At 40.0% G+C, this 21,083-nt stretch overlaps 1 protein-coding gene across 12 annotated transcripts in view; it reads left to right on the top strand.

Moving 5' to 3' along the window:
• The window catches only part of RBFOX1 (RNA binding fox-1 homolog 1), a 2,042,166-nt gene that overhangs the window by 977,338 nt on the left and 1,043,745 nt on the right, over positions 1–21,083 (top strand). Inside the window, exon 1 of one of the 12 annotated variants that reach the window (XM_032843803.1) lies at positions 891–1,273. The exons of the other annotated variants lie outside the window; for them this stretch is intronic. Within the exon in view, the coding sequence (XP_032699694.1) occupies positions 1,229–1,273 (45 nt within the window). The 5' untranslated portion in view covers positions 891–1,228. Of the gene's footprint in view, positions 1–890; positions 1,274–21,083 lie in introns of those variants that run through there. 12 annotated transcript variants of the gene reach the window in all.

Here is a 21,083-nt window from a genome sequence, read left to right as displayed (position 1 = left end):
CCATGTTTAGTTCCCTCATGTTTAACTAATAATTGCTTGAAGAAGCAAGGTCGTCTTAGTGTATGTACCTTGCAGTTTTGACTCTAAAGAAAAAGAAAAAAAAAAAACACACCCTAATTTTTCTACATCCAAAAGATTGGTCTCTGACAAAAGCAACATTTAGAATGGGAAGAGCCAGGACCTGGTGTAACTCATTCCCATTTAATTAAAAAAAAAAAAAAGTCACAGATTTATGTGGCTCTTTTGGAAATTTACTTTGATGTCATTGTTATTCAAGGTAAATGCATTTTCACAGGTAATCTCAAGTTCAGCAGGACTGGGTAGATATTTCCTCCTCAAAGTAGGGCCATATTTTGGAGCATTTTCATTTAGCAGATAATGTGTAAGAAGATCTGAGATCACAAAGTTTTAGCTAGTAGGAAAACTATAACCGTTTCTCTGAGGAAACACTGAGGAAAGCCTATGGGGGGGTGGTTGGGGAGGGCGTGATGGGGTTTTCCATCTTTTCCTAGTATTTATATGTGGAGTAGCATATTGGAAGTCATAAATACTGTCCCGTGGACATTTTGAATAATGCAGGAGTAGTGTAAGTAATTGGAAGTGCTTATATCCTGCCTTTAGACATTTCACTGCTCGTGAGTTAAAATTGGTTGTCAAGTGTGGACTCGGAGGACCGTGCAAGGTGCCCTATTCTGTCATGTGGTACATATTTAATGCTTGAAAGAACAAGGGAAGGGACACGTGCAGGAGAGGGAGAGGGAGGGCAAGCGGCGAGATACTGCCGCCTGCTCCGAGCTTTCCAAGTGCTCCGGGAAGCGAGGAGGCGGGACCTATGCAGCCTCAGCATCCACCGCCTTCCCCAGGGCTGCAAGACTTTGCAAAAACATTGGGCGTCCAATTTGGCGAGTGTTTTGGCGCGGAAGCCTAGGCCACCCGGGAAGCTGGGCTCGGGCGCGGCCCTGTCCCCGGCACCTTGGTGGCCTCCCTTTGTGTGCGTCTCCGCGTTGAATGCCTCCTTGCTCGGGCTGCTCGCTCTCTCTCCGGGCGCGTTCTGCACCTGCTGGCGGTGGTGTCAGGCTGCCAGGCAGCCAGGGCGAGCTCAGGCACAGCGCGCACGACAGATGACTGGAGTCATTTACATTGCTAGCACGTGGCTGCCGTTTGCTGTTGCCTCGGACTTCTCCCGTGTTCTCCCGGGGAGGAAACAGGAGGCACTTTGCAGCCGACAATGAAATCTTGGCAGCTAATTGCAGTCGTGGGAGATGCCCTTCAGGTAAGGCGAGAGCAGAGGGCTCTAAGCACTGTCAGGGAAGGAGAGGCAGAGAGGGAGAGCGAGGGATGGAGAGGAGGCAGCTTCTGCACAGGCTTCCTGAAGCCCACTGACTCGCGGGAGGGGGTGGGAGAGGGACGGGGACCGGGGGCGGGCGACAGGGGGGAGGAGTGTGCAAATTGACATTTTTGGCTGCCTGTGGCAGAGGAGCCGCCGTCAGCCGCTGTCCAACGTTCACGCAGAGAGGGTGGCGGCGTGTGCGCCTCCGGGGCTGCTGATTAGAACAGGGACTTGGCGGCGGCAGGAATCCGGCTAAACCAACGCGGCGATGGGAGGCTGCGGACGCGTTCGCAGCGCGTGAGTGACACACGGTACGGGAGGCCGGCCCGGAGACCTCCGAGGCTGGGTCAGGGCTCGCCCCGGGAGCACCCAGGGGCGCAGGACACCCGGGGAGGGCGAGGGGCGTTTGCGGCTAGGGAAGAGTCCGGAGAGATGAATTGATTTTCCTTACTGACTAGAAGTTCATGGGGAACTTCATTGCCCCTTCTCATTGGCTCCGTTTAACTTTATTTCCAGAGATGAATAAGCGTTTATAAGAAACCCCGTGAAAGTCCCAATAGGCTAGCAGAGGTTTTGCAAGAGCTGCGCGGTTCTTTAAATGGGAGGTTTACGAAACGCCTGGCCGGATGGGCCGTGCCTCTGGAAAGTTGGCACGCTCACGTTCCGCCGGGGCCTGTGTGTGCGCGTGTGGGAATATGCGTTGCATGTTTGTGTAAACATGTCTACCGTGCTGGTGGCACTGGGGGGCCCTTACCTTGTCTGCTTTTCCTGCCTCCCAAGAAACAGAGATTACATCGACAGTACTGGAAAGGCTTTGACTTAAGAAACCGGCTCTGGATCATTTCATTAAATTAAACAAGAGTTGCCCTTCTTGAGAGATCAAGTGGGAGAAATGTGCTCTGACTTCCAAAGTGAGGGAATTAACCGCCAGGCGTTTAAAAAAATATGCAGAGTGTTGAATACGACGTTTATGGGCCTAGAAGGATCACCTAGAAGACTCAATCTCAGCCTATCCCTGGAGCCATTATGTTCAGATTACAATGAAATCGGTGGTTTTGCTTATTTCTGTTGACAAAAGAGCTGTGCCTCCCCCTCCTTAAGAGGGGCCCTGGGGGAATTCTGAATCCCAAAGTTTCGTTGGCAAAATCCTTTTAGAAATTGTCCATTAAATTCCTTGCTGAGAGTCAGAGTTGGAGTATCTTTAGATATCTCATAATTTACTCATTTTTCATTTGGGTTTAATTTTGGTCACACGGAAACGAATGTGATGTATAACGGAGGCAGTAAAAAGTGATTGTGTAATCCTCTTTATTTGGGTAGCTGGGTAGTAAATTGGAGACTATAAAATCTTTCTCAACTGTTATTCCCTATTTTTGATCAAAATGTATCTCCAGAAATCCAAAGGCCACGATTATAAATGTGTTTGTGAAATGGACTCACTTGGCTTTGTGGCTCGCTGTGATTAAGTTTTAAGAGGGTTGTTCTTCAAGTAAGTAAACTATAGTCAATCAGTGATAGCTGTTTACCACTGGCGTTCATAGGGAATGCGGGCAGCATTCATGATTTTCATGCGGAAAGCAGGATTTTTCAACTCTTATCTGCCCACTCACACTCTCCACACATGCCAGCACTTCCTCTGTGTTAGAATACTCATGGATTACGAAGAGAAAATTGCTTCTCTGAAGAGTTGGAGGAAGTATTACCTATGGGGGAATATTTCTTCCTCCCCTTACTTACCCTCTTCCTCCTTTCTCTCTCTCTCTCAGTCCCCTGCCCTCTCCCAACTTGCTTCCTCCTCCCCTCTTTCTCTTTTTTCCTTATTTTCTCCCTCTTCCACCCCCTTTCTCTCTATTTCCACCTGTATTTTTTTCCATCTGTCTTTATTTTTGTGACCGAGCAGAGAAAGCTTCCCAAGTATCTTTTACTACTGCATTTTTATTATAACAAATGTTTTGCACCCTGAAGGATAATTGGAACTTGATTTTCTTTTTCTTTTTTCCTTTTCTTTCTTCCTCCCTCCCTCCCTCCCTCTCTCTCTCTCCCTTCCTCTCTCTTTCTTTCTTTCTTTCTTTCTTTTGTATTCTCTGGTCATATACAAGAACCAATTAATATCAGGCAATCTGCTGTACCCTGATCTTATAAATAAGGGCAAATATTCAAACTTTTCCTGTCATTTCATATTATCCAAGCGAATCAACTCTGGAGAATGTCTTTACTATATGAAAAGAGCTAAATTTCTTTTCTCTGTCATCACCAACTGATGGATTTTTACAACATTGCACTTTGCCTGCTATAACTTTATTGGGCTGAGCATATTTTTCTGTTCGTCTGTTGTAACCTTGTCCCTCAAACTTCTATTTTCTCTATTTCCTGTCTTAATTTTAGAATCTGGATTCATTTTAATTTGTATTTACTTGGACTTTGGAGAAAAAACCATCAGCCTTGACTTATGGGGCCAGCTTATTTAAGTATCACGTAGTAGGTTTTTTTCCCAATTTTTTTCTCTCTTCATGAGTATGACACAAAAGTTAGAGTAGATCTCATGTAAAGTGCTTTTTGCAGCAATTGCCTTCTTCCAAACTATAGTTGTAAGATTTTGAGAATAAAGGGTCATGTTTTGAGAATATTATATGAGAATTAGAGTATATACCCTTTATCATTTTCTGTTTGATTACAGAGAACCTGGTTGGATAGGTCAATCTTCAGTTAAATATCTCTTACAATGTCCAGTGAAAGATCATTTTGATCTTTCTTTATGTTAAATTTATGATTTTTCTTTTAGGTTTGAGCAGAATTTGCAGTACCAGAGAAATGGCACGTAGTCCAAAAGAGGAAGAATTTTTAGGAAATAATAATAAATCTTTACTATTATTAATTACACTTCTATTTCTGTTTAGTTGTAGCTTTTTTTTTTTTTCCTTTAATTCATGTGTGTTGGTCTCGAAGTCATCCCAGAGTGGATTGGAACAAGTTCTTTGAAAGTAATTCTAATGGAATTAAAACCAATCCTTTTATGAGACTTGAATCCCCATCTCATATTGATTTTTCAACAAACATAAAAATAAATAGGGAGGGAGAAAAGCATGGACCCTTAAAGTTTTTTGCACTTTCAGCTTTATTTTGTTTTACATCTGAAAACTCCAGAACGTGATAATACATTAGGTCTTTGTACATGTTTAAGGGTGGATGTCTTTGTCCTTCTATTTGTTTTCCTTCATTTTCATGCAGAGTTGAACGCTTGCGTATATTATGAGCAATAGTAAACAATAGCAAATAAGGGCATGCAGAATTTTTAAATTATGCATTTTAATTTATTTGCATTACATCACATATAACAAAACAGTAGTTCTGTCTATCTGGTGTTCATGCTGTCCTCTCCCTCTACTTGCAGGGTACTAAAAGAATTAAGTAATTCTTTAAAAGTTAGCTTGTAACATATAATATTCAACTTGGAAAACTTTCTGTTTAATTATCCAAGAGCTGCAGTGTCCTAGTCTTTAGAAGTGTTTTTTTATTAACAGATATAAAGTTTATGTGAAAAGTTGTGCAGTGTGTGTGTGTGTGCGTGCGCACGCACTCACTCAAAAGGCTGAAACAGCTTGTGTCAGCTGTAGCAACTCGTTTTTGATTCAGCAAAACTAGGTTATGAATTCAAGCAATTAAAAATGACAAAAAGCCCAATTTCACTGCCTAGATTAATACACTTCCAATTTTTCCTGCTCCATAAAAATTTCAAAGTGTTCTTTCTGCTTAGGTGTTTGCATAACCTATAAGGTATTGGAAGGCCCCCATTTCACATTTACTTATGATGTCTGAATACTTTGATGTAGCAAATGTAAATAGATCAATTGAACGTTCTTAACACAATTTTGTATTTGCAAGTTCTTGTGAAATTATTTCAGTTGGGTTTAAAGGAAAAGCAAGGAGTGCAGTTGTTAGTTCCCTAACATTAATCGGTGGTGAGTAATCTTTCAGCTCCTTCCAAAGTCATGGAGGCCAGGAAAAGCTTTTTGAGAAATGATATAATTAAAGCAGAAATACTGTATCCATGTTCCCAGGGTGGCAGTGATTTCTTTTTCTTTTTTTAAAATTATGCAATGGTTGGCATATTTATTGCTTTTTCTGTACTTGTCTGAATTCTGTATTCATTTTTATCTAATTAGCCAAAACTCAGTTCTTTAAAATGTCTCCTTTTTTTTTTTTTTTTTTTTTTTTTTTTTTTTTTACTTGCAGAGTAATTAGGAGTCACAATGAGCCACACTGAATTCACAACAGTTTTTGGTTAGCTGGTTAAATTTTCTCCACTGGCTTGATAAACTTTGATCACACAGAGAACAGATACAAACGTATACAATCAGGAAGCCCCAGTAGTTTTCACTTTGCACTGTCCATCCAGCATAGAAAACCAGTAATGTTTCAAGGTGGTATCAAGGTGGTCTGTATACCTGGCCTTTGCTTTGGAAAGAGGACCACTTAAGGGCTATCTGTTAGGACTGCCTCTGCCAGCCTTTCCTTTTCTCTTTGGACTATTTCTGCATATGCATTTGCTACCTGGGGATAGATTTCTTTGTTGTTTAATTGAACTCCCTACTTGTAAGGAAATCAGTTGCTTGTTTGCTAATGAGATGAACTTACCAGTTGTGTCTATTATAGCTATTTGAATATTTGAATAGAGGCCTTCCATTTCTGTTAAAATGCCGAGGATGAGGAGGAGGATGATGTGGTTATGCATCAGCAGTAATAGAAACAACCATACAGCACTGATTTCTCCTGGGCACTCGCTGCCTCTGTGTGTTTTGCATTGGACTGGGAGCTTCAACATCTTTTCTCTGGTTCTTAACTCTGCGAGGTAGGCATTACTATGCCTAATTTAGAGATGGGGAAGAGATCTTCCATACTTTTTATAATTAGAATAAGTGATTGGACTCCATATTTTTCAGACTTCAATATACCAAGATGCCATTGAAATGCATCACTCTGAATTTAGAAAGATACACAAAATGGGTACTCAGTTGAGTACTCAACTAGGAGGGTGTGCTTAACCAACCCTAACCCACAACAGGGACATTTGGTAACATACTGGAGACATTTGGGTTGTTGCATTTGGACTGGGGGTGCTACTGGCGTCTACCGGGTTGAGACCAGAGAATCTCGCTAAACATCTTGGGATACACAGGACAAAACCACAAACATTTTCCAGCCCACAATGCCAGCTGTGCCAAGATTGAGAAACCCTGTCCTAGGCGGTATCAGTGATGTTGTGTCTAACATATACATGGGCTGATTTTTCAAGAGACTGGATAAGGTGCATGAATTCCAGTTATTAAACTTTTGAAATCCCTAGTTGGATACTGTGAATAGGATCATAATGCAAAATCAGAAGGTCCATATTTTCTTACAATTTGACTTTAAAATTTTACAGCTGCCTACTTCCAGCATCTTTCTTTATAAATATGACATGGGTCATTGTGATTAAAGTACCTACTTTTCCCTGATTTACTCTGTGTTACCTCTCGTAAGTGCTGAAAAATGAAATTTCTTTCTGTGGTACTGATGTCAATAGAAATGCAGCATCACACAATGAGTCACGCAACAGTAGTTGCGAGAACCTTCCTTCTTCCTTCTCAGCATTCAGACACCATTATTTTCTCCTTATCTTTAAAGGTTTGGCACAGAGGCTTATTTGCTTATTCATTTAATAAATGCTGAAATAGTGTTTCATATGTGCCAAGCACTGTTGTTAATACTTTAAAATACTAATTAATTTAATCCTTATGATAAGCCTAAGGGCTTGATACTGTTCTTATCTACTTTTTACGGAGGCAAGAACCCAGGCCCAGAGAAGTTGAATAATTTACCCAAGGTCACACAGCTTATAAGTAAGAGGCTGAGCTGGGATTTAAACTCCACAGTCTATTCCTGTCCATCTCGCCGGGCTGTTTAAGAATTCACATTTCTTGGGGTGCAGAAGCATACTTGTTTAGGCAACATCTTCCCTTGAGTTTTCGAAGAAGACATTTTGAGTTTCATTAATTAATTGTAAAGTAACTTAACCATTTTTAAGTGAGAGTGAATATGAATGCCCCCAACTTTATTTTGGTGTTTACCTTCTTGTAAACGTACATTGCACCAGAATCAGGAAGACTCACGAGTTCTCTTTGTATGACCACCTCCAACAACAAAAATCACCAAAGGAAAACAGTCATGTTTAGAAGAACATAATTTCCAGGATGTATTAGCTTTGTTTTATTCCCTATTTAATAGTGGTATTAGAAAAATAGAAATTATTGAACTGTATCTCCTAAGGGGCATCAGGAAACTTAACTGTTTTGTTTCCTGGCACTTTAAAACTTTTCTAAGGAGCCCGGTGTGGTCCTAGCAAGTGGGATATGGTGGATGTGGACACATCGATTCCCAGCTTGATCTTGCTAAAGCCAATCCATGTATCCTCCCACGTTTAGACCATGGGAATGACCGTGCCGATCTCGTTCTCTATTGAATATCCAGCATGTAGCAAAACCAATGAGGAGAAAAACAATTTGAGTAGATTTTTAAATAGAAGTGCCAACTTGATATACTTTATTTTGTGGTTGGAGAAGAAAAGATCTTGCAAGTCTGCAATTAAACATGGATACCATGGGTTGTTCAAGAAACCAAGATGGGCATTGAGAATCTCGATAGATTTCGGATGAATGAATGAATAAATGGATAGAGAAATTTTTTTTTCAAATTTATGAAGGTTATGCATGGATTTTTGCTTTAATAGAACATATCTAAAAAAAAGAAAAAATAGAAAAAATCTTATATTTTGAATACAAAATATTGGAGGAAGTGGAGGTAGTAGCAGCAGGAACCATGACAGCTGCCACCTCAGAGTTTTGACCCACACTTTACATGACTTAAGTGTTGATACATAGCTCAGTATGCATTGCCCCTCAAAATGCTCAAAGATGCTGAACCTGAAGCATAGGTTGCACTCTACTCAAGGAGAGCCACAGATTGCTTCCTATGAGAGAAGAAGCAGTCACTGCCCTTGAACAGCTGTGGTGTGGCCATTCAATATCCTTGCCAAAACCGTGAAACTCTGGAGTCCCCCTCCCCCAACCCAGGGACATTCTGGGAACTGAACTGGAAGAGGAAACCATTGTGGTTGTTCTTACATATTTCAGGCCCAGTGAACTCATATTTACACACAGAAAGCAAAGAGTGAATCCCACTTCAGAACTGTCAAAAGAACAATGTTGGATCCATTATCGTCACATTTCCTTTTTTAATACAGTTCATTGAATTGGCTTTTGTGGGATACGTATTCCTTGTAAGTGTTGGTTCCAGAATGGTTTAAGATTGCACCCGAATTTATTGTTCAATGATAAATAAGTGGGAACAAACTCACATAGCTAAGGGTACCCAGTAAAGTTCTGCAAGTATCGCCCATTAGTCTGTAGTGCTAAAATACATATATTTCACTTAGTTGGATTTTTAAAAAAAGGAAATTGGATTTGAATTGGCCATTTTAATTCCATATTCAATGGTTTTGGCTCTGACTTATTTCTACATTTAATGAGATAATCTACTTTTTAAAATAAAGACAACCAGTGATAAACTTTCTGTGCCATTGAGAAGAATGTGTCCAACAAAGGGAAAATGAATTTTGACCAAGTCTCTATTATTGAATTTCCCCAAGGAAATAAAAAATATGAAGTTTGCATCAATGTTATAAGGGGTTCAAGTTTTAACTTTTGCTGCTAATAGAAAAAGAAGGCAGGCTTTGTTTAATGCACTAGTTAACTGTTCAGTATATAGCATTAAACGTTATTATTGTCGTTATTATGGATACCGTTTATTGAGTCTTTGCAATGAGCCATCCATCCCCTCTGTTAACTTCTGGATATTCATTACTGAATTGAATACTCCAGCAGCTTTAGGAGGAGAGATCTGAGACCCATTTTGCCTGAGGGGAGACTGAACCTTGAGGTGATTTTTCTAGGGTTACCAGTGACTAGTAAGCAGGAGGAATGGCAATCAAATTTGAAACTTTGTGACTTCAGAGCCCATTTTCTCCACTTTTTGACTCAAACCTATAGGAATCTTTATTCTAATATTGGTGAAAAATGAATCTGATGTAGATCATGTTTGGTTAGCCCTGGATGGTCCTTGTGATCCTCTCACTAGGGCTAACGTTACTTTATTCTTGGCAGAATATGTGCATGGTTGGGTGGCTGGTTGGATACATGGATTGACTAATGACACAGAAGCAAACTTGGCAAAAAGCATGAATATAGTTTTCAGGAAAATAAATGTACCAGCAAGGATGTGAATATACGTTCACATATATATATCTGAAAGTTTCATCTGTATATATAAATGTTTCATAGATCATATTGGAAAATAATGTGTTTAATGAAGTAGACATTCTATACTATATTGGAGAGGGTATGGAATGGTTTGTCCTTTTGTGGAAAACACTTTGGAAATTTTTGTATCTACAAGAAGTACATGCTTTGGTCCTGTGTTCCCACCTCTAGAATTTACGTAATTGCTCAAATTTGCAAAGATGCATGTTGGTTCACTGCAGCGTAGTGTACAGTGGGAAGAAAAAGTGGAATAAATTCAATGCCTGACAATAGGGGATTAGATGCCTTGAACACAGTGGATCTACATCATCCTGAAGGCAGTGGCTGAGGTGTTGGAAGTGAACAAAAACCTGAACTTCAGAAATGTGTTAGGATGAGTTTGTTAGGAAAATAACATACATGTGCAAACATGTTGTATACATGGTGAAATTGCTCAAGATAACTAAGGGACAGTGGGGGTTGGTCACCTCTGTGGTGACTGTAGTCTGTGACTGGGGAGGGAACAGCAGGACACAGAGAAATTGCTTCTAGGATCATACAAGACAGATGAATTGTAGAGGTCTACTGTTCAACATGGTGCTTGGAGTTAGCTACGTGGCATTGTGCACTTGAAAATGTGTAAGAGGGTAGATCTCACGTTCAGTGTTCTACACAGACACACAGACACACACACACACTGCACCCAAGGAAACTTTTGGAGATGATGGATGTGTTTATTACCTTGATGGTGGTGATGGTATCGGGGTGGATGCATATGTCCTAACGTATCCCATCGTATGCAGTAAACCTGGGCAGGTTTTTGTATATTAGTTACACCTCAGTGAAAGCATTAAAAAATTTAACCTTTATTCATTTTTTAACAAACATGTACTATTTTGAGAACATAAAAAAATTTAGTTTATTAAAAAAAAAAAAGCTTCCATTTTTGGAATACCTACGGTCAGCCCCTTGTCCCCAAGTGGATACAGATCAACTTAAGCATCAACATTGATATTTCATGTCAGACATGGGCAACCCAAATTGTTTTGAAAACGTGCTTAAGAGAGACTTATAAAAGGAGGTAAAGAAACCTAAAAAAGGCTTGATTTAAAATCATGTCCTGGCTCAGGGTTAGGGTTGTTATGTGTTCTGAAACGGTGTGGTTGGCTGTTGGCAATTTCTGAAAATGATAAAGCTAAGTGTTAACTATAACGGTTTCACAAAGGAAACGAAATTCCCTCGATGCTGCAGACACTTGTCATTCATCGGAGGTACTGCAAAATCATGATCCTTATCCTTCCAGCTGCGCGTGTCTGTCAGGGACTGTGGACTGCTAAAAGTTGTATACTATTATTTTTTTATTCATCTCTGGGTCATTTCATCTTCCTGTGGAAGCCACATGAATGGCTGTGTATGAAAATTGTATTTTGTGCCGAATTTCCCACTGTGAAAGATGTTTACTATATATTTATGAAAACACTGCAATAACAAAACCCTTTATATAGCCTTTCAATTTGCTGTAAGGGCAGATAAAATATTTTTATCTCGAACTGAACTTCATACCTTGGGAGATTCAGCAGGCCCGACTTGGAATAATAAAACACTTCAGAGAAAGGCAGGCACTGTTCAGATGGCTTCAGAAACCTGTGTAGTTCACTCAGCAGACCCTCAATTCCTGCATATATATAACCTAGAACTAATGGGTATAATCTATGCATCATTAGACAAAATAATATTTTTTAAATTTACTAGATAGTTTTGTAATGTGTCTGCAGAGATCCTTAAGGAGCAGTGTTTCCTTAATGTGGGGAAAATACAATTGGTTGTCACCTAAATGTATTCACATTGCCGAAGCCTAAGTGAAGGTGAAGAATGAGCAGTGTTTTTAATTGACACTTCTGTCAAGATAATTGCAGATTCGCATGCTGTCGTGAGAAATAACACAGAGAGATCTCTTTACGCTTTACCTAGTTTCCCCCAAGAGTCGTATTTTGCAAAACCGTAGGATCCCATTACATCCAGGATATTGACGTTGCTACCATCCACCGATCTTACTCAGATTCCCCCCAGATTCATCTGCACTCATTTGCGTGTGTGTATTTAGTTCTACACAACTTTATCCCATGTGCAGGTTGATGAATGTACCATCACCAATGTGCTAGCAGCCGCTTCCATTGAAGGGACTGGGACCCTGTCCCTAAACCCTGTCAACCACTGATCTGTCCTCAGTTTCTAAAATTCTGTCATTTTGAAATGTTGGCACAGCGGAATCACGCATTATTTAACCTCTTGGGATTGGCTTATTTGTTCATCATAATTTCTTAGAGTTCTGTCTGAGTTATCATGTATCAATCATCTTCTTCTTCTTCTTCTTCTTCTTCTTCTTCTTCTTCTTCTTCTTCTTCTTCTTCTTCTTCTTCTTCTTCTTCTTCTTCTTCTTCTTCTTCTTCTCCTTCTTCTCCTTCTTCTCCTCCTCCTCCTCCTCCTCCTCCTCCTCCTCCTTCTTCTTCTTCTTCTTCTTCTTCATCACTCAGTACTGTTCCCCAGTACGTATGTGCCACAGCTCTTCAACCATTCACCTTTTGAAGAACATCTGGGCTGTGTTTGGTTCGTACAACATTTCTGTACAGGTTTTTGTGAGCATGAGTTTCACATCTCTGGGATAAATGCCCAGGAGCGGGCTTTGGCGATTTTTGATTCATGCACATCACGGAAAACATTAATATGTTGCGCCTGTAGGAAGTCAATGCCAGTTGCACACAAACCAATAAAAGGAAAAATATAAAATCTTACCCACATCTTAATGTTTATTTCTACATAAACATAGCACTAAATATAGAGAATAGCCAGCATTTATGTAGCAGCCACCATATGCCAGTCGGTATTCTAAGCCTCTTGTGTGTGCTAACTCGTTTGTCCTCACAGCAGCCTCATGATGTGCATGCTCTTATTATCCCGACTTACAGATGAAGAATCAGGCAGAGAGTGCTTGAGTAACTTGCCAAGATGATACGACCGGTGCAGTTAGGCAGTCTGGCTTGAGAAACCCACATCTTAACCACTAGTCCATGATCCGAACCTCATTTCCAGATCTGTTGGTCATGCCTCTGCGTCAGGCAAGATGGCAGCTCTCCTTTGGCTGGGTAAACGTCTATCGGTATGGCTCTGAAAAGAACTAATACCTGGAACTGGGTCTGTAGAACAATCAGCTAGCTGACTTCACTATCCCTTAACTCACTGCTCTGTCTTTAAGCTTACTTCATTGGACCATCTCAGACAGATGGAGGCTTCTTCTGGCTTTTAGATCTCTAAGAGGTAGATTTCACAACCCTCCCTTGGTTACACACTGCAGTATTTCACAGCTCTCTATAGCAGTATGTTTTGCTTTTCGGCATGGCCCAAATCTGTCGCATGGCACATGGAGACCGTCATCAATTGTCAACTTTCAGTGAGGATGGGGAATTGATGGTGACCATGTCTACTCAACAGCACAACTTAAAAGTACCTATTTCTAACAGTGTCTTGCATGGCTGCTTTACGTTAATCATGGAGCTATTCATTCCTCCAAAGGCATTTCATATATCCACCAGGCTTATAAAGTATTTAATATTTTCATATGCTCCAGTGTAAAGCCATCTGCTGCGGTGACAGGACAAAATGTTGATGACAAGAACAAGCGTATGTTTATGGAAAGATTCCATGAAATGTTAACAAGAAAGATATATGCTACTCTAGGGTGTCTTGTAGAAAATGGCCAGGGGAATTTGGAAGGCACGGCCTTCAGCACTGGTATGTATAAATTGGCGTTTATGAATTACACATGTTCTTTTATTTCTGTCTCATAAATTTGGACTAGATCGACAATGTAAGTGGTGGCAGAGGCCTGTTGGAAAGAAAACCCTGGTATTATTTAATTTTTGGAACTTTATTTCATCTGTTGTTCTTCATGTGCTTCATTTGATTTTTTGCTATTTGAACAAGTGGATTGGGAGCCTGGTGGGTGCTAGGCATGCGTGTGACTAGAATAGCTAGATTGTGTTTCAAAACAGCTAGTACCATTCCTCAGTGCCTAACTTTAATAGCCATGTTGTGGTCTTGCTAATATACGAACAGTCAGATAGGAATCAATTTGGCTGCCCACTTGGAACATATCAATCGAGGCACGGTTATCTAAAACTATTGCTACACCACATTGCCCCTTGCTGAACTGAGCTCAGAAAATCAAAGCAAATGCCTTCAAGCTAAGGCCCTGATGCTCTTGGGGAAAAGCATCGCAGCTAAAGTGCCCTGAGTATCTGACAAGCACTTGGGGAAGACACTGTACATTAACTGGCTTATTTAAGCCTCTCAAGCACCTTATGGGGCAGGGGCGATCCTTGTCGTCGTCGTACTTACGAGGCACCAGTTTTAGAGATGGTAAAGCAGTTTACCCAAGATCACACAGCTCACACTGAGTAGACCTTGGATCTAGCCACAGGGAGACTGAATCCATAAGCAGCTGCCTAACTACTGCATTCTGTAACTGATGCTAGATAGACAGAAGCTTGTTCAGTGCTATTTGACGAGGTCTTCTTGGGGCGACGTTAGCTGGAACAGGCGGGTCAAAACTGAGCAGACTTTTGAAAAGTGACGTGGAGCTTGGTGTCCTCCACACACTTGCAAAGCCCTTATGTTCTCAGTTCCTTTTTCACTCTCTGCAGAAGGTTGTCAGTGACACTTGAAAGCCAGGGGGTGGCTTGTGGAAAAAGTTGGCATGAAGACAGATGAACAGCTCTTTCAAGTGCTACAGCAGGACAAGATCATGTGGGGTCACCCCAGAGGCCTCCTTTATACCAAATTTTGAACTATGTCCTACCAAGAAGAGTGATAAGGTGCCTTAAATCATACACTTAGTTCCAATCACAATAAATGGATTGACAGCATATGGATGAACCTAGGTCTTCACTACCTGTGTCAAAAGATGACAGTTTCTGGCTAGCTACTTTGAGGTTGATAAAATTAATGAAATAGCAGAATTTAAGGAGATTGAAAAGCAAAAACATATATGTTCAAGAAGAGCAAAACGTCATCAGATGAAGTTAATAAAGTTAATGTTAATAAAGTTAATAAAGGAAAAGCTAATCAGAAAATCTGAGATAAAAGAAAGACAAGGTTGCTTATAAGGAACATTGTTTATGTTCCTCTTAAACCTCTTCAGAAGGATGTCAGGATTTCTTCTATAGTCAGGCCATTTTAGACCCATAGGTTTTGCCTGCAGGTGTTCATCTCAACAATTAGATTGTAATGATACGTTATAAACTTAATGAAACCAAAAAACAGGTGGAAAATATATAATTAATTCCTAGCACAATACCTGGCCCATATTAGAGTCTTAATCAGTGTTTTTTTTTTTAAATAAGTGTTTTCAAAGAATTATGATCATATTGGATTGTGTCAGAATATTTATTATGTAGTAAATCCTGGTAAACCCAAGTAATAATTATATCTAAAATAATTAGGTAATGTTTTCAGAATCTTGTTAGGAAAGACTATATTATTTGCACCTGTTAGTTCTCTCTCTCCTGAAGCCAAGATATGTGGGTAATTATTTTCTAAATTATGACCAGAAAAATATGCATAGTAAAAACAGTGACACCATTTATATCTGATCTTCCAACTAAAATATTGACACAACCTTATATAGGGTATACAGCAAGCAGTAATATTCTAGTGCTTTCTCCCCCAGCACACCCTATTGGCAAAAAGCAACTTATGGTTAATGCAACAGTGAAAATAAATTATTACCATTCTCTGATTGTGTGACAGGTTAGTAATTAACTTATGTCACTAGTTGGCCTCACACAACTGTGTTTATTCAGCTTCATGGAGCACTTTTCAGGGAAAAAGGAAAGATCAGCAAGGCATTCTTTGTTTACTGTAGATGCTAGATGCTGGTGGAATGCATCTTTTTCCTATTGACTAGGAAATAAGTTGGTTGTTAGGACATGATTTTCCATTCTTCAAAATGATATGGTGATGCAGGGAACTTGAAAGCTACCCTGGAATTAGAAAGACATAAAGAAATTGCCCTTTATACGCTAATCGAGCCATTGTGCCTGTTTTCTTTGGGGGGCTTTTTACTGTATAGGCTCAGCAAAGAGCCATGTGTATAAAAAGGTATGAAAAATTTTAATTAAAAGGAAAAAAATGTGGTTTTTTTCCCATTGTAGGTTAAGTGCCTATCACACAGCCTAGGGACAATGGTATTAGATTTGTAATAAGTACAAGTAAAGCTTTTCATTTTGATTGGATTGGGTGTATTTTTCATCAGCATCTCCCGTGTGAGCCATGATTCCAAGACAGAGTCTTGTAATCTTCTGCAGTGGGAATGATTCAGCTTAAAAATCAATAGGGCATGAGGTATTTCAAGTTCTCATTATTGTAATGTGTCAACATCACTTCAGTGACCCCAGAGTCCTATGTTGGCTGGTTTTTCCCCTGATTTATTGTGCAATCTCGCAGGGCAAACTATAATTTCACTTGGAATCAGAAAGTCTCCATTTATGGTTTGTGCCCCAGTCTCTAGTCATTAGGGCATTCGCAGGGAATCAATACCTCCTCTTGTTGCTAACAACTGAATGAAGTTGTCACCTGCTTAGATTACAAAGGAGATGGGTAAAAAGATGCCGTAAAGGTGAGTACATTGGACAAGCTCTGCTTTGAGAAGGGCTTTCTTTGATGTTCACCTTCTGCTGCTTGGAGGGGTTTTAGCCTTTCTCAGGATGTTGATTATAGAAAAGCCCCACCACCTAATTAGCACAGTGTTTCTTTTCTTTGTGTATGTGTATGTGTGAATTTTTTTGTGGATGATGTAATTCCCCTTGGTTAAAACAAAGTGAGAGGGCCTTTCTTGAAAGTCTGAGTTCTGGCACATTTTCTAGAACCTGTTGAGTCATGCCAACTCTTCTTAAATACCCAGTCATCATGCTGACACTGTAAAGACAGGGTCTTCCATCCCTCTCCTAATTGGCAAAATACCTAGAAACTTAATGAAACTTCCAGTAAGAAGAAGACCATCTGCTTTCAACATGCCATCGATCAGCGTGTACACATTCTACTCTGCGGCACTGCGGCACACGTGCTTTCTTTCTCTCTCTCCCTTTCTGAGATTTTTTTCACTAGAATCTCTTTCTGAGATTCTCTAATGAATGTTCATATGCTATTGTCGAGTCACCAATAGCACTGATAATGAGTCTAAATTTCATATCTAATACTCAGTGTTTAGCAATGGATAAGAATGTCCACATAGTCTCACCAGAAGTATAATTAATCTATCATGTGTACTCTGTGTGCTTGTGAATACCTTAGAGAGCCCTTCCCTCCAGGAGACTCATCATGGGAAAAAAACAAGGTAAGAGGCAGTGACAGTGTTGGGATTGTAAGGTCAGGAAATGTGGAAGCATGGAGAGGAAGCACTGAACACATGAATATAGGCGTCTTGGAAGAGTTCAAGACTGGCATCAACATTTGATAATATCTTGACCACGTGTGAGGATGTTGTCATTCTCTTTACTCTCAAAGATTATAAAATCAGCTTTGATAGGTGGGAACAGATGAATCACCATGTTTTAATGTTACCTTTCTTCCAGTAAGATCATGCTCTTCTATCATCACACTTAGAGAATGCTTGTATTCATCCAGTGGGCTCTTATATGTCTTATTCAGTTTTGGGGTTGCTGGAGCTGCTCCAGCAATGTCCCTGTCCTGTCTTTTCTTTCTAACCTTCCTCATAGATTCCCTTCCTCCAAGAGCTCCTTCAGTATGGTGGAATGCTATAGGGGCCAGTGGCAGCCCTTGATCTCATGCTCTGATCTTTAGCCTGACCTTAGACCTTCAGCTTGAAAGTTTACAGACCATTTTGATGTGTCTTTTTGCAAATTGTCTGTTAGAAGTTCTTACAGATGACAGCCCCATTTATCAAAGTTTCTGGTCTTCTTCTAAGACATACCTTCATTTCAAAGACATTAACTGGGTACTGCACTTGTGCCAAGTACCCCTTTTTCATATTCTAAGCTGCTATAGAAGAGGGATTCTTTCCAGAGACTCTTTGTAGATACTAGAGTACTTCTTTTTCTTGATTTTCATAACCCTTTAATGACTTACCTTCTGTTGTGGATTCATTCATTCACTGATTCACTAAACACTTCATAGTGCTCTTTGTAGTGCTGAAGAGATGGTGGTGAACAAGATAGACAAGCTCTTGAAAGTTTACATTCTAGAAAGGTAGGTGGGTTTTTTAATTTGTTGGCCTGCTTGGGAGTTCATAGGGATGAAACCCTGGTTTCCTAGTTCCCTGGGAGTAGATTGGGTTATTCCTTCCTGAAGAGAATATTAGCTAACTGGAGTTTAAAAATGACCTCAATTGTCTTTCATGCATTGGCCCTAGGCATTGGGAGGATATAGAAAGATCATGTGGCTCCAATAGATGTTTCTAACCCATGGGAAGCTGTACAGCTCCATGTCTAGGGACTCATGTCAGTTGTGGCCCAGAGAAAGTTGACATCAGAATACCTGTCCCCCTGCCATGCCTCCTTTAAGGACCCAAATCTCAACCCCGTTTAGTTCTGGAAGGCTAAGAAGAAGCTTCCCTAAATAGTGATATAATTAAGAAGTTCAGATCTTGACTTTACCACTAAGGACCTTGACAAGTGCCCCAACAGACCACCTGTTTAGTTTTCTTTTCAGGCATGGAGTAAGGATTCTTCTTTCTTGGTATTTTCTTCTATCCTTGGTTGTTCTTGATTGAATCCAAATACTAACTGGAGTATTTGTTATTTGATAACAGTTCCATGTTACAGCTCTACATAGTACAGATCTTCCTCACGTTATGGTGGGGCAATATCCCTATAAACCTAGTATGTTGGGTTGCCTAGGTCACTCAGTTGGTTAAACCTCAGTCTCTTGATATAGGCTCAGGTCTCAATCTCGGTTATGAGTTAAAGCCCCACACTGGGCTCCTTGCTGGGCATAGAGTCTACTTAAAAACCAAAACCAAAAACAAAAACGAACCTAACTTGAACAAAACAAATCATAAGTTGAAAATACATTGTAAGTTCAAAATGCATTTAATAGACTTGAGCATGCCAAACATCATAGCTTAGCTTAGATTACCTTAAATGTGCTCAGAACATTTATGCTAGCCCTATAATTGGGCAAAATCATCCCACATAAAGCCCATTTTATAATAATGAGTTCAGTATCTCATATAATATATTAAATATTGTATTGAAAATGAAAAAGCAGGATGGTTGTCTAGGTATGGAATGATTGTAACTGTGCTGGTTGTTTGCCGTCATGATCTCATGGCTGACTGAGAGCTGTGGCTCCTGCCACTGCCATCATCTGATAGAGTATCATAGGGCATATAGCTATCCCAGAAAAAGATCTAAATTCAAAACTCAAAATACGGTTTCTACTGAATGCATATCACTTTCACTTCATCATAAAGCTGAAAAATTGCCAATGGAACCATCTCCAATCAGGGACTATCTGTAAATCAACTGTCTGAATATCAACTCAGCTTAGATATTAATATAGGAGTAGATGTCAATAAGTCAAAAAAGGAAGGTAATGTTTATAGTATGATCATATTTGTGTACAAAGACTTATATATATGGATGCCTGCATATGTTCTGGAAAGAAAGACAAGGAAATAATAATAATAAGTATGTGAGGGAAGGGGGCTAAAATCAGAGTAGGAGGAGACTAATGATTCATTGTATGCCATCTGTGCTCATTGACTTTTTTTTGCCATTTGCATGCATTAATTTTCCAATAAAATAATTATTAAAAATATTAAGCGCCATCCCAAAATCTGTATAGTAATTTGTGAAGTCTCTTTATCTTTTTTTCTATTTCTGTAGAATTAATTTGATAGAAGAGATTGCAGAAGCCCAGGGATTCAAAACACTTATGACTTTGTAATGATTAGTTTTTGCGGTGTAACAAATAATTCTACCATTTTGTTGCTTGAGACGAAAATCATTTATTAGCTCTTATTTCTCTGTGGCAGCACTGTGGACTGGGTTTACATGGGCATTTTTTCTGCTGGTTTCACCTGGGCTTACACATACCACTGGGGCTGGATTGTCTAGAACGGTTTCACTCACGTGGCTGGTGATGATCCTGGGATGCTTTGGTTTTTCTCTGTGTGGACTCCTCAGCAGGCTAGCTCAGGCTTGGTCAGCAGGCTTTCTTGGGTCTCAGAGTTCCAAGTTCAGTGAAAGGGCAATACCTAACTTAGGAGCATTTTCTAGCCTTTGCTTGTATTACATTGCAAATGGATCGTTGGCCAAAGCAAGCTACACAGCCAAGCCCAGAATCAAGGAATAGAGTGATAGCAATGGAAGAAGCAGCAAACTCGTCTTGAAAAGGTATATGCAAACGGGGATGGGAAATGTTTATACCCATTATTGGCAAATCACCCCAGGCCTCTTCAAGGCAAATCATACACCGAAGGGAAGGAAACCTTGTGAATAGGACCATCCTTAAGCTAGCTCTTCCTCCTAAAATTACACTTTACAGTGAATTCCAAAACTAGTCTCTGCCTTCCTAAGAACTTCCTTCCATTTGCATATACCTCAGCATCCTCCTTATCTTTCAAAGTGTAAGTAAGCACTCTTGCTAATATATGTTTTCTTCCTTAACTGAAATGTCAGCCCAGAAGTAAGGTAATCCTATGCCCATTGTGACCCAGAACATCCTTAAGATAAGGGCCCACGTATTTTCAAGAAGTTCCGTATACATGCACTGTAGAGCCAACATCAGTAGTGTTCCGATATCAGTATGTCTGATTTTGCGCATCCTCATAGCCCTCCTGTTGGGAAACTGCTTTGGATCAAGTCAATATGCTGGTGCCTCCAGCTTCAGCTTCACATTCTCCCGTCCTTAAACATCAACTAATTCATTTCAGAGATCATTTGGGAAGCCAATGTGTTTGTTTTTCTGGTTCCCCTGGTACCAGTTTATTCTTCCTTCGGCTTATGGGTGTACAGATTTTGGAAGTGGTGATAGAGTAAGGAAGGCTTTGTGTGGTACTTTTTTAATGAGAAACTGCATGTCATTCAGTTAAAAGTACGGAGCGCTCAGAGTAACCAGCAGGCAGAGGTAAGCTTGAAATATGCTCATTTACTTTCCAAACTCATGGAGTTTTACTCGATACCTTAAACTGGTAGATAGGGTCAACTTGTGAGCAATCACAAGGATAAATTCTCCCACTGCCCTATCAGTTTTCTGAAAACTCCATGTATGTGGATTTAATTGCATTCTTGCAAACCTTATTCTACAAAAGCAAAATAAAGTGTGAGAAACTGACATTTCTATTTAAAAAACAAAGTCCACTCAAATTGTTTTTCTCTTCACCAGACTTGGGGATTCTGCCC

Source organism: Lontra canadensis, unplaced genomic scaffold (assembly GCF_010015895.1).
Source record: "Lontra canadensis isolate GAN:19392208 unplaced genomic scaffold, GSC_riverotter_1.0 scaffold143, whole genome shotgun sequence".
NCBI classification, from domain to species: Eukaryota; Metazoa; Chordata; class Mammalia; order Carnivora; family Mustelidae; genus Lontra; species Lontra canadensis.
Note: the sequence above shows the minus strand (reverse complement) of the source record. Positions and strands in the feature narration are given on the sequence as shown.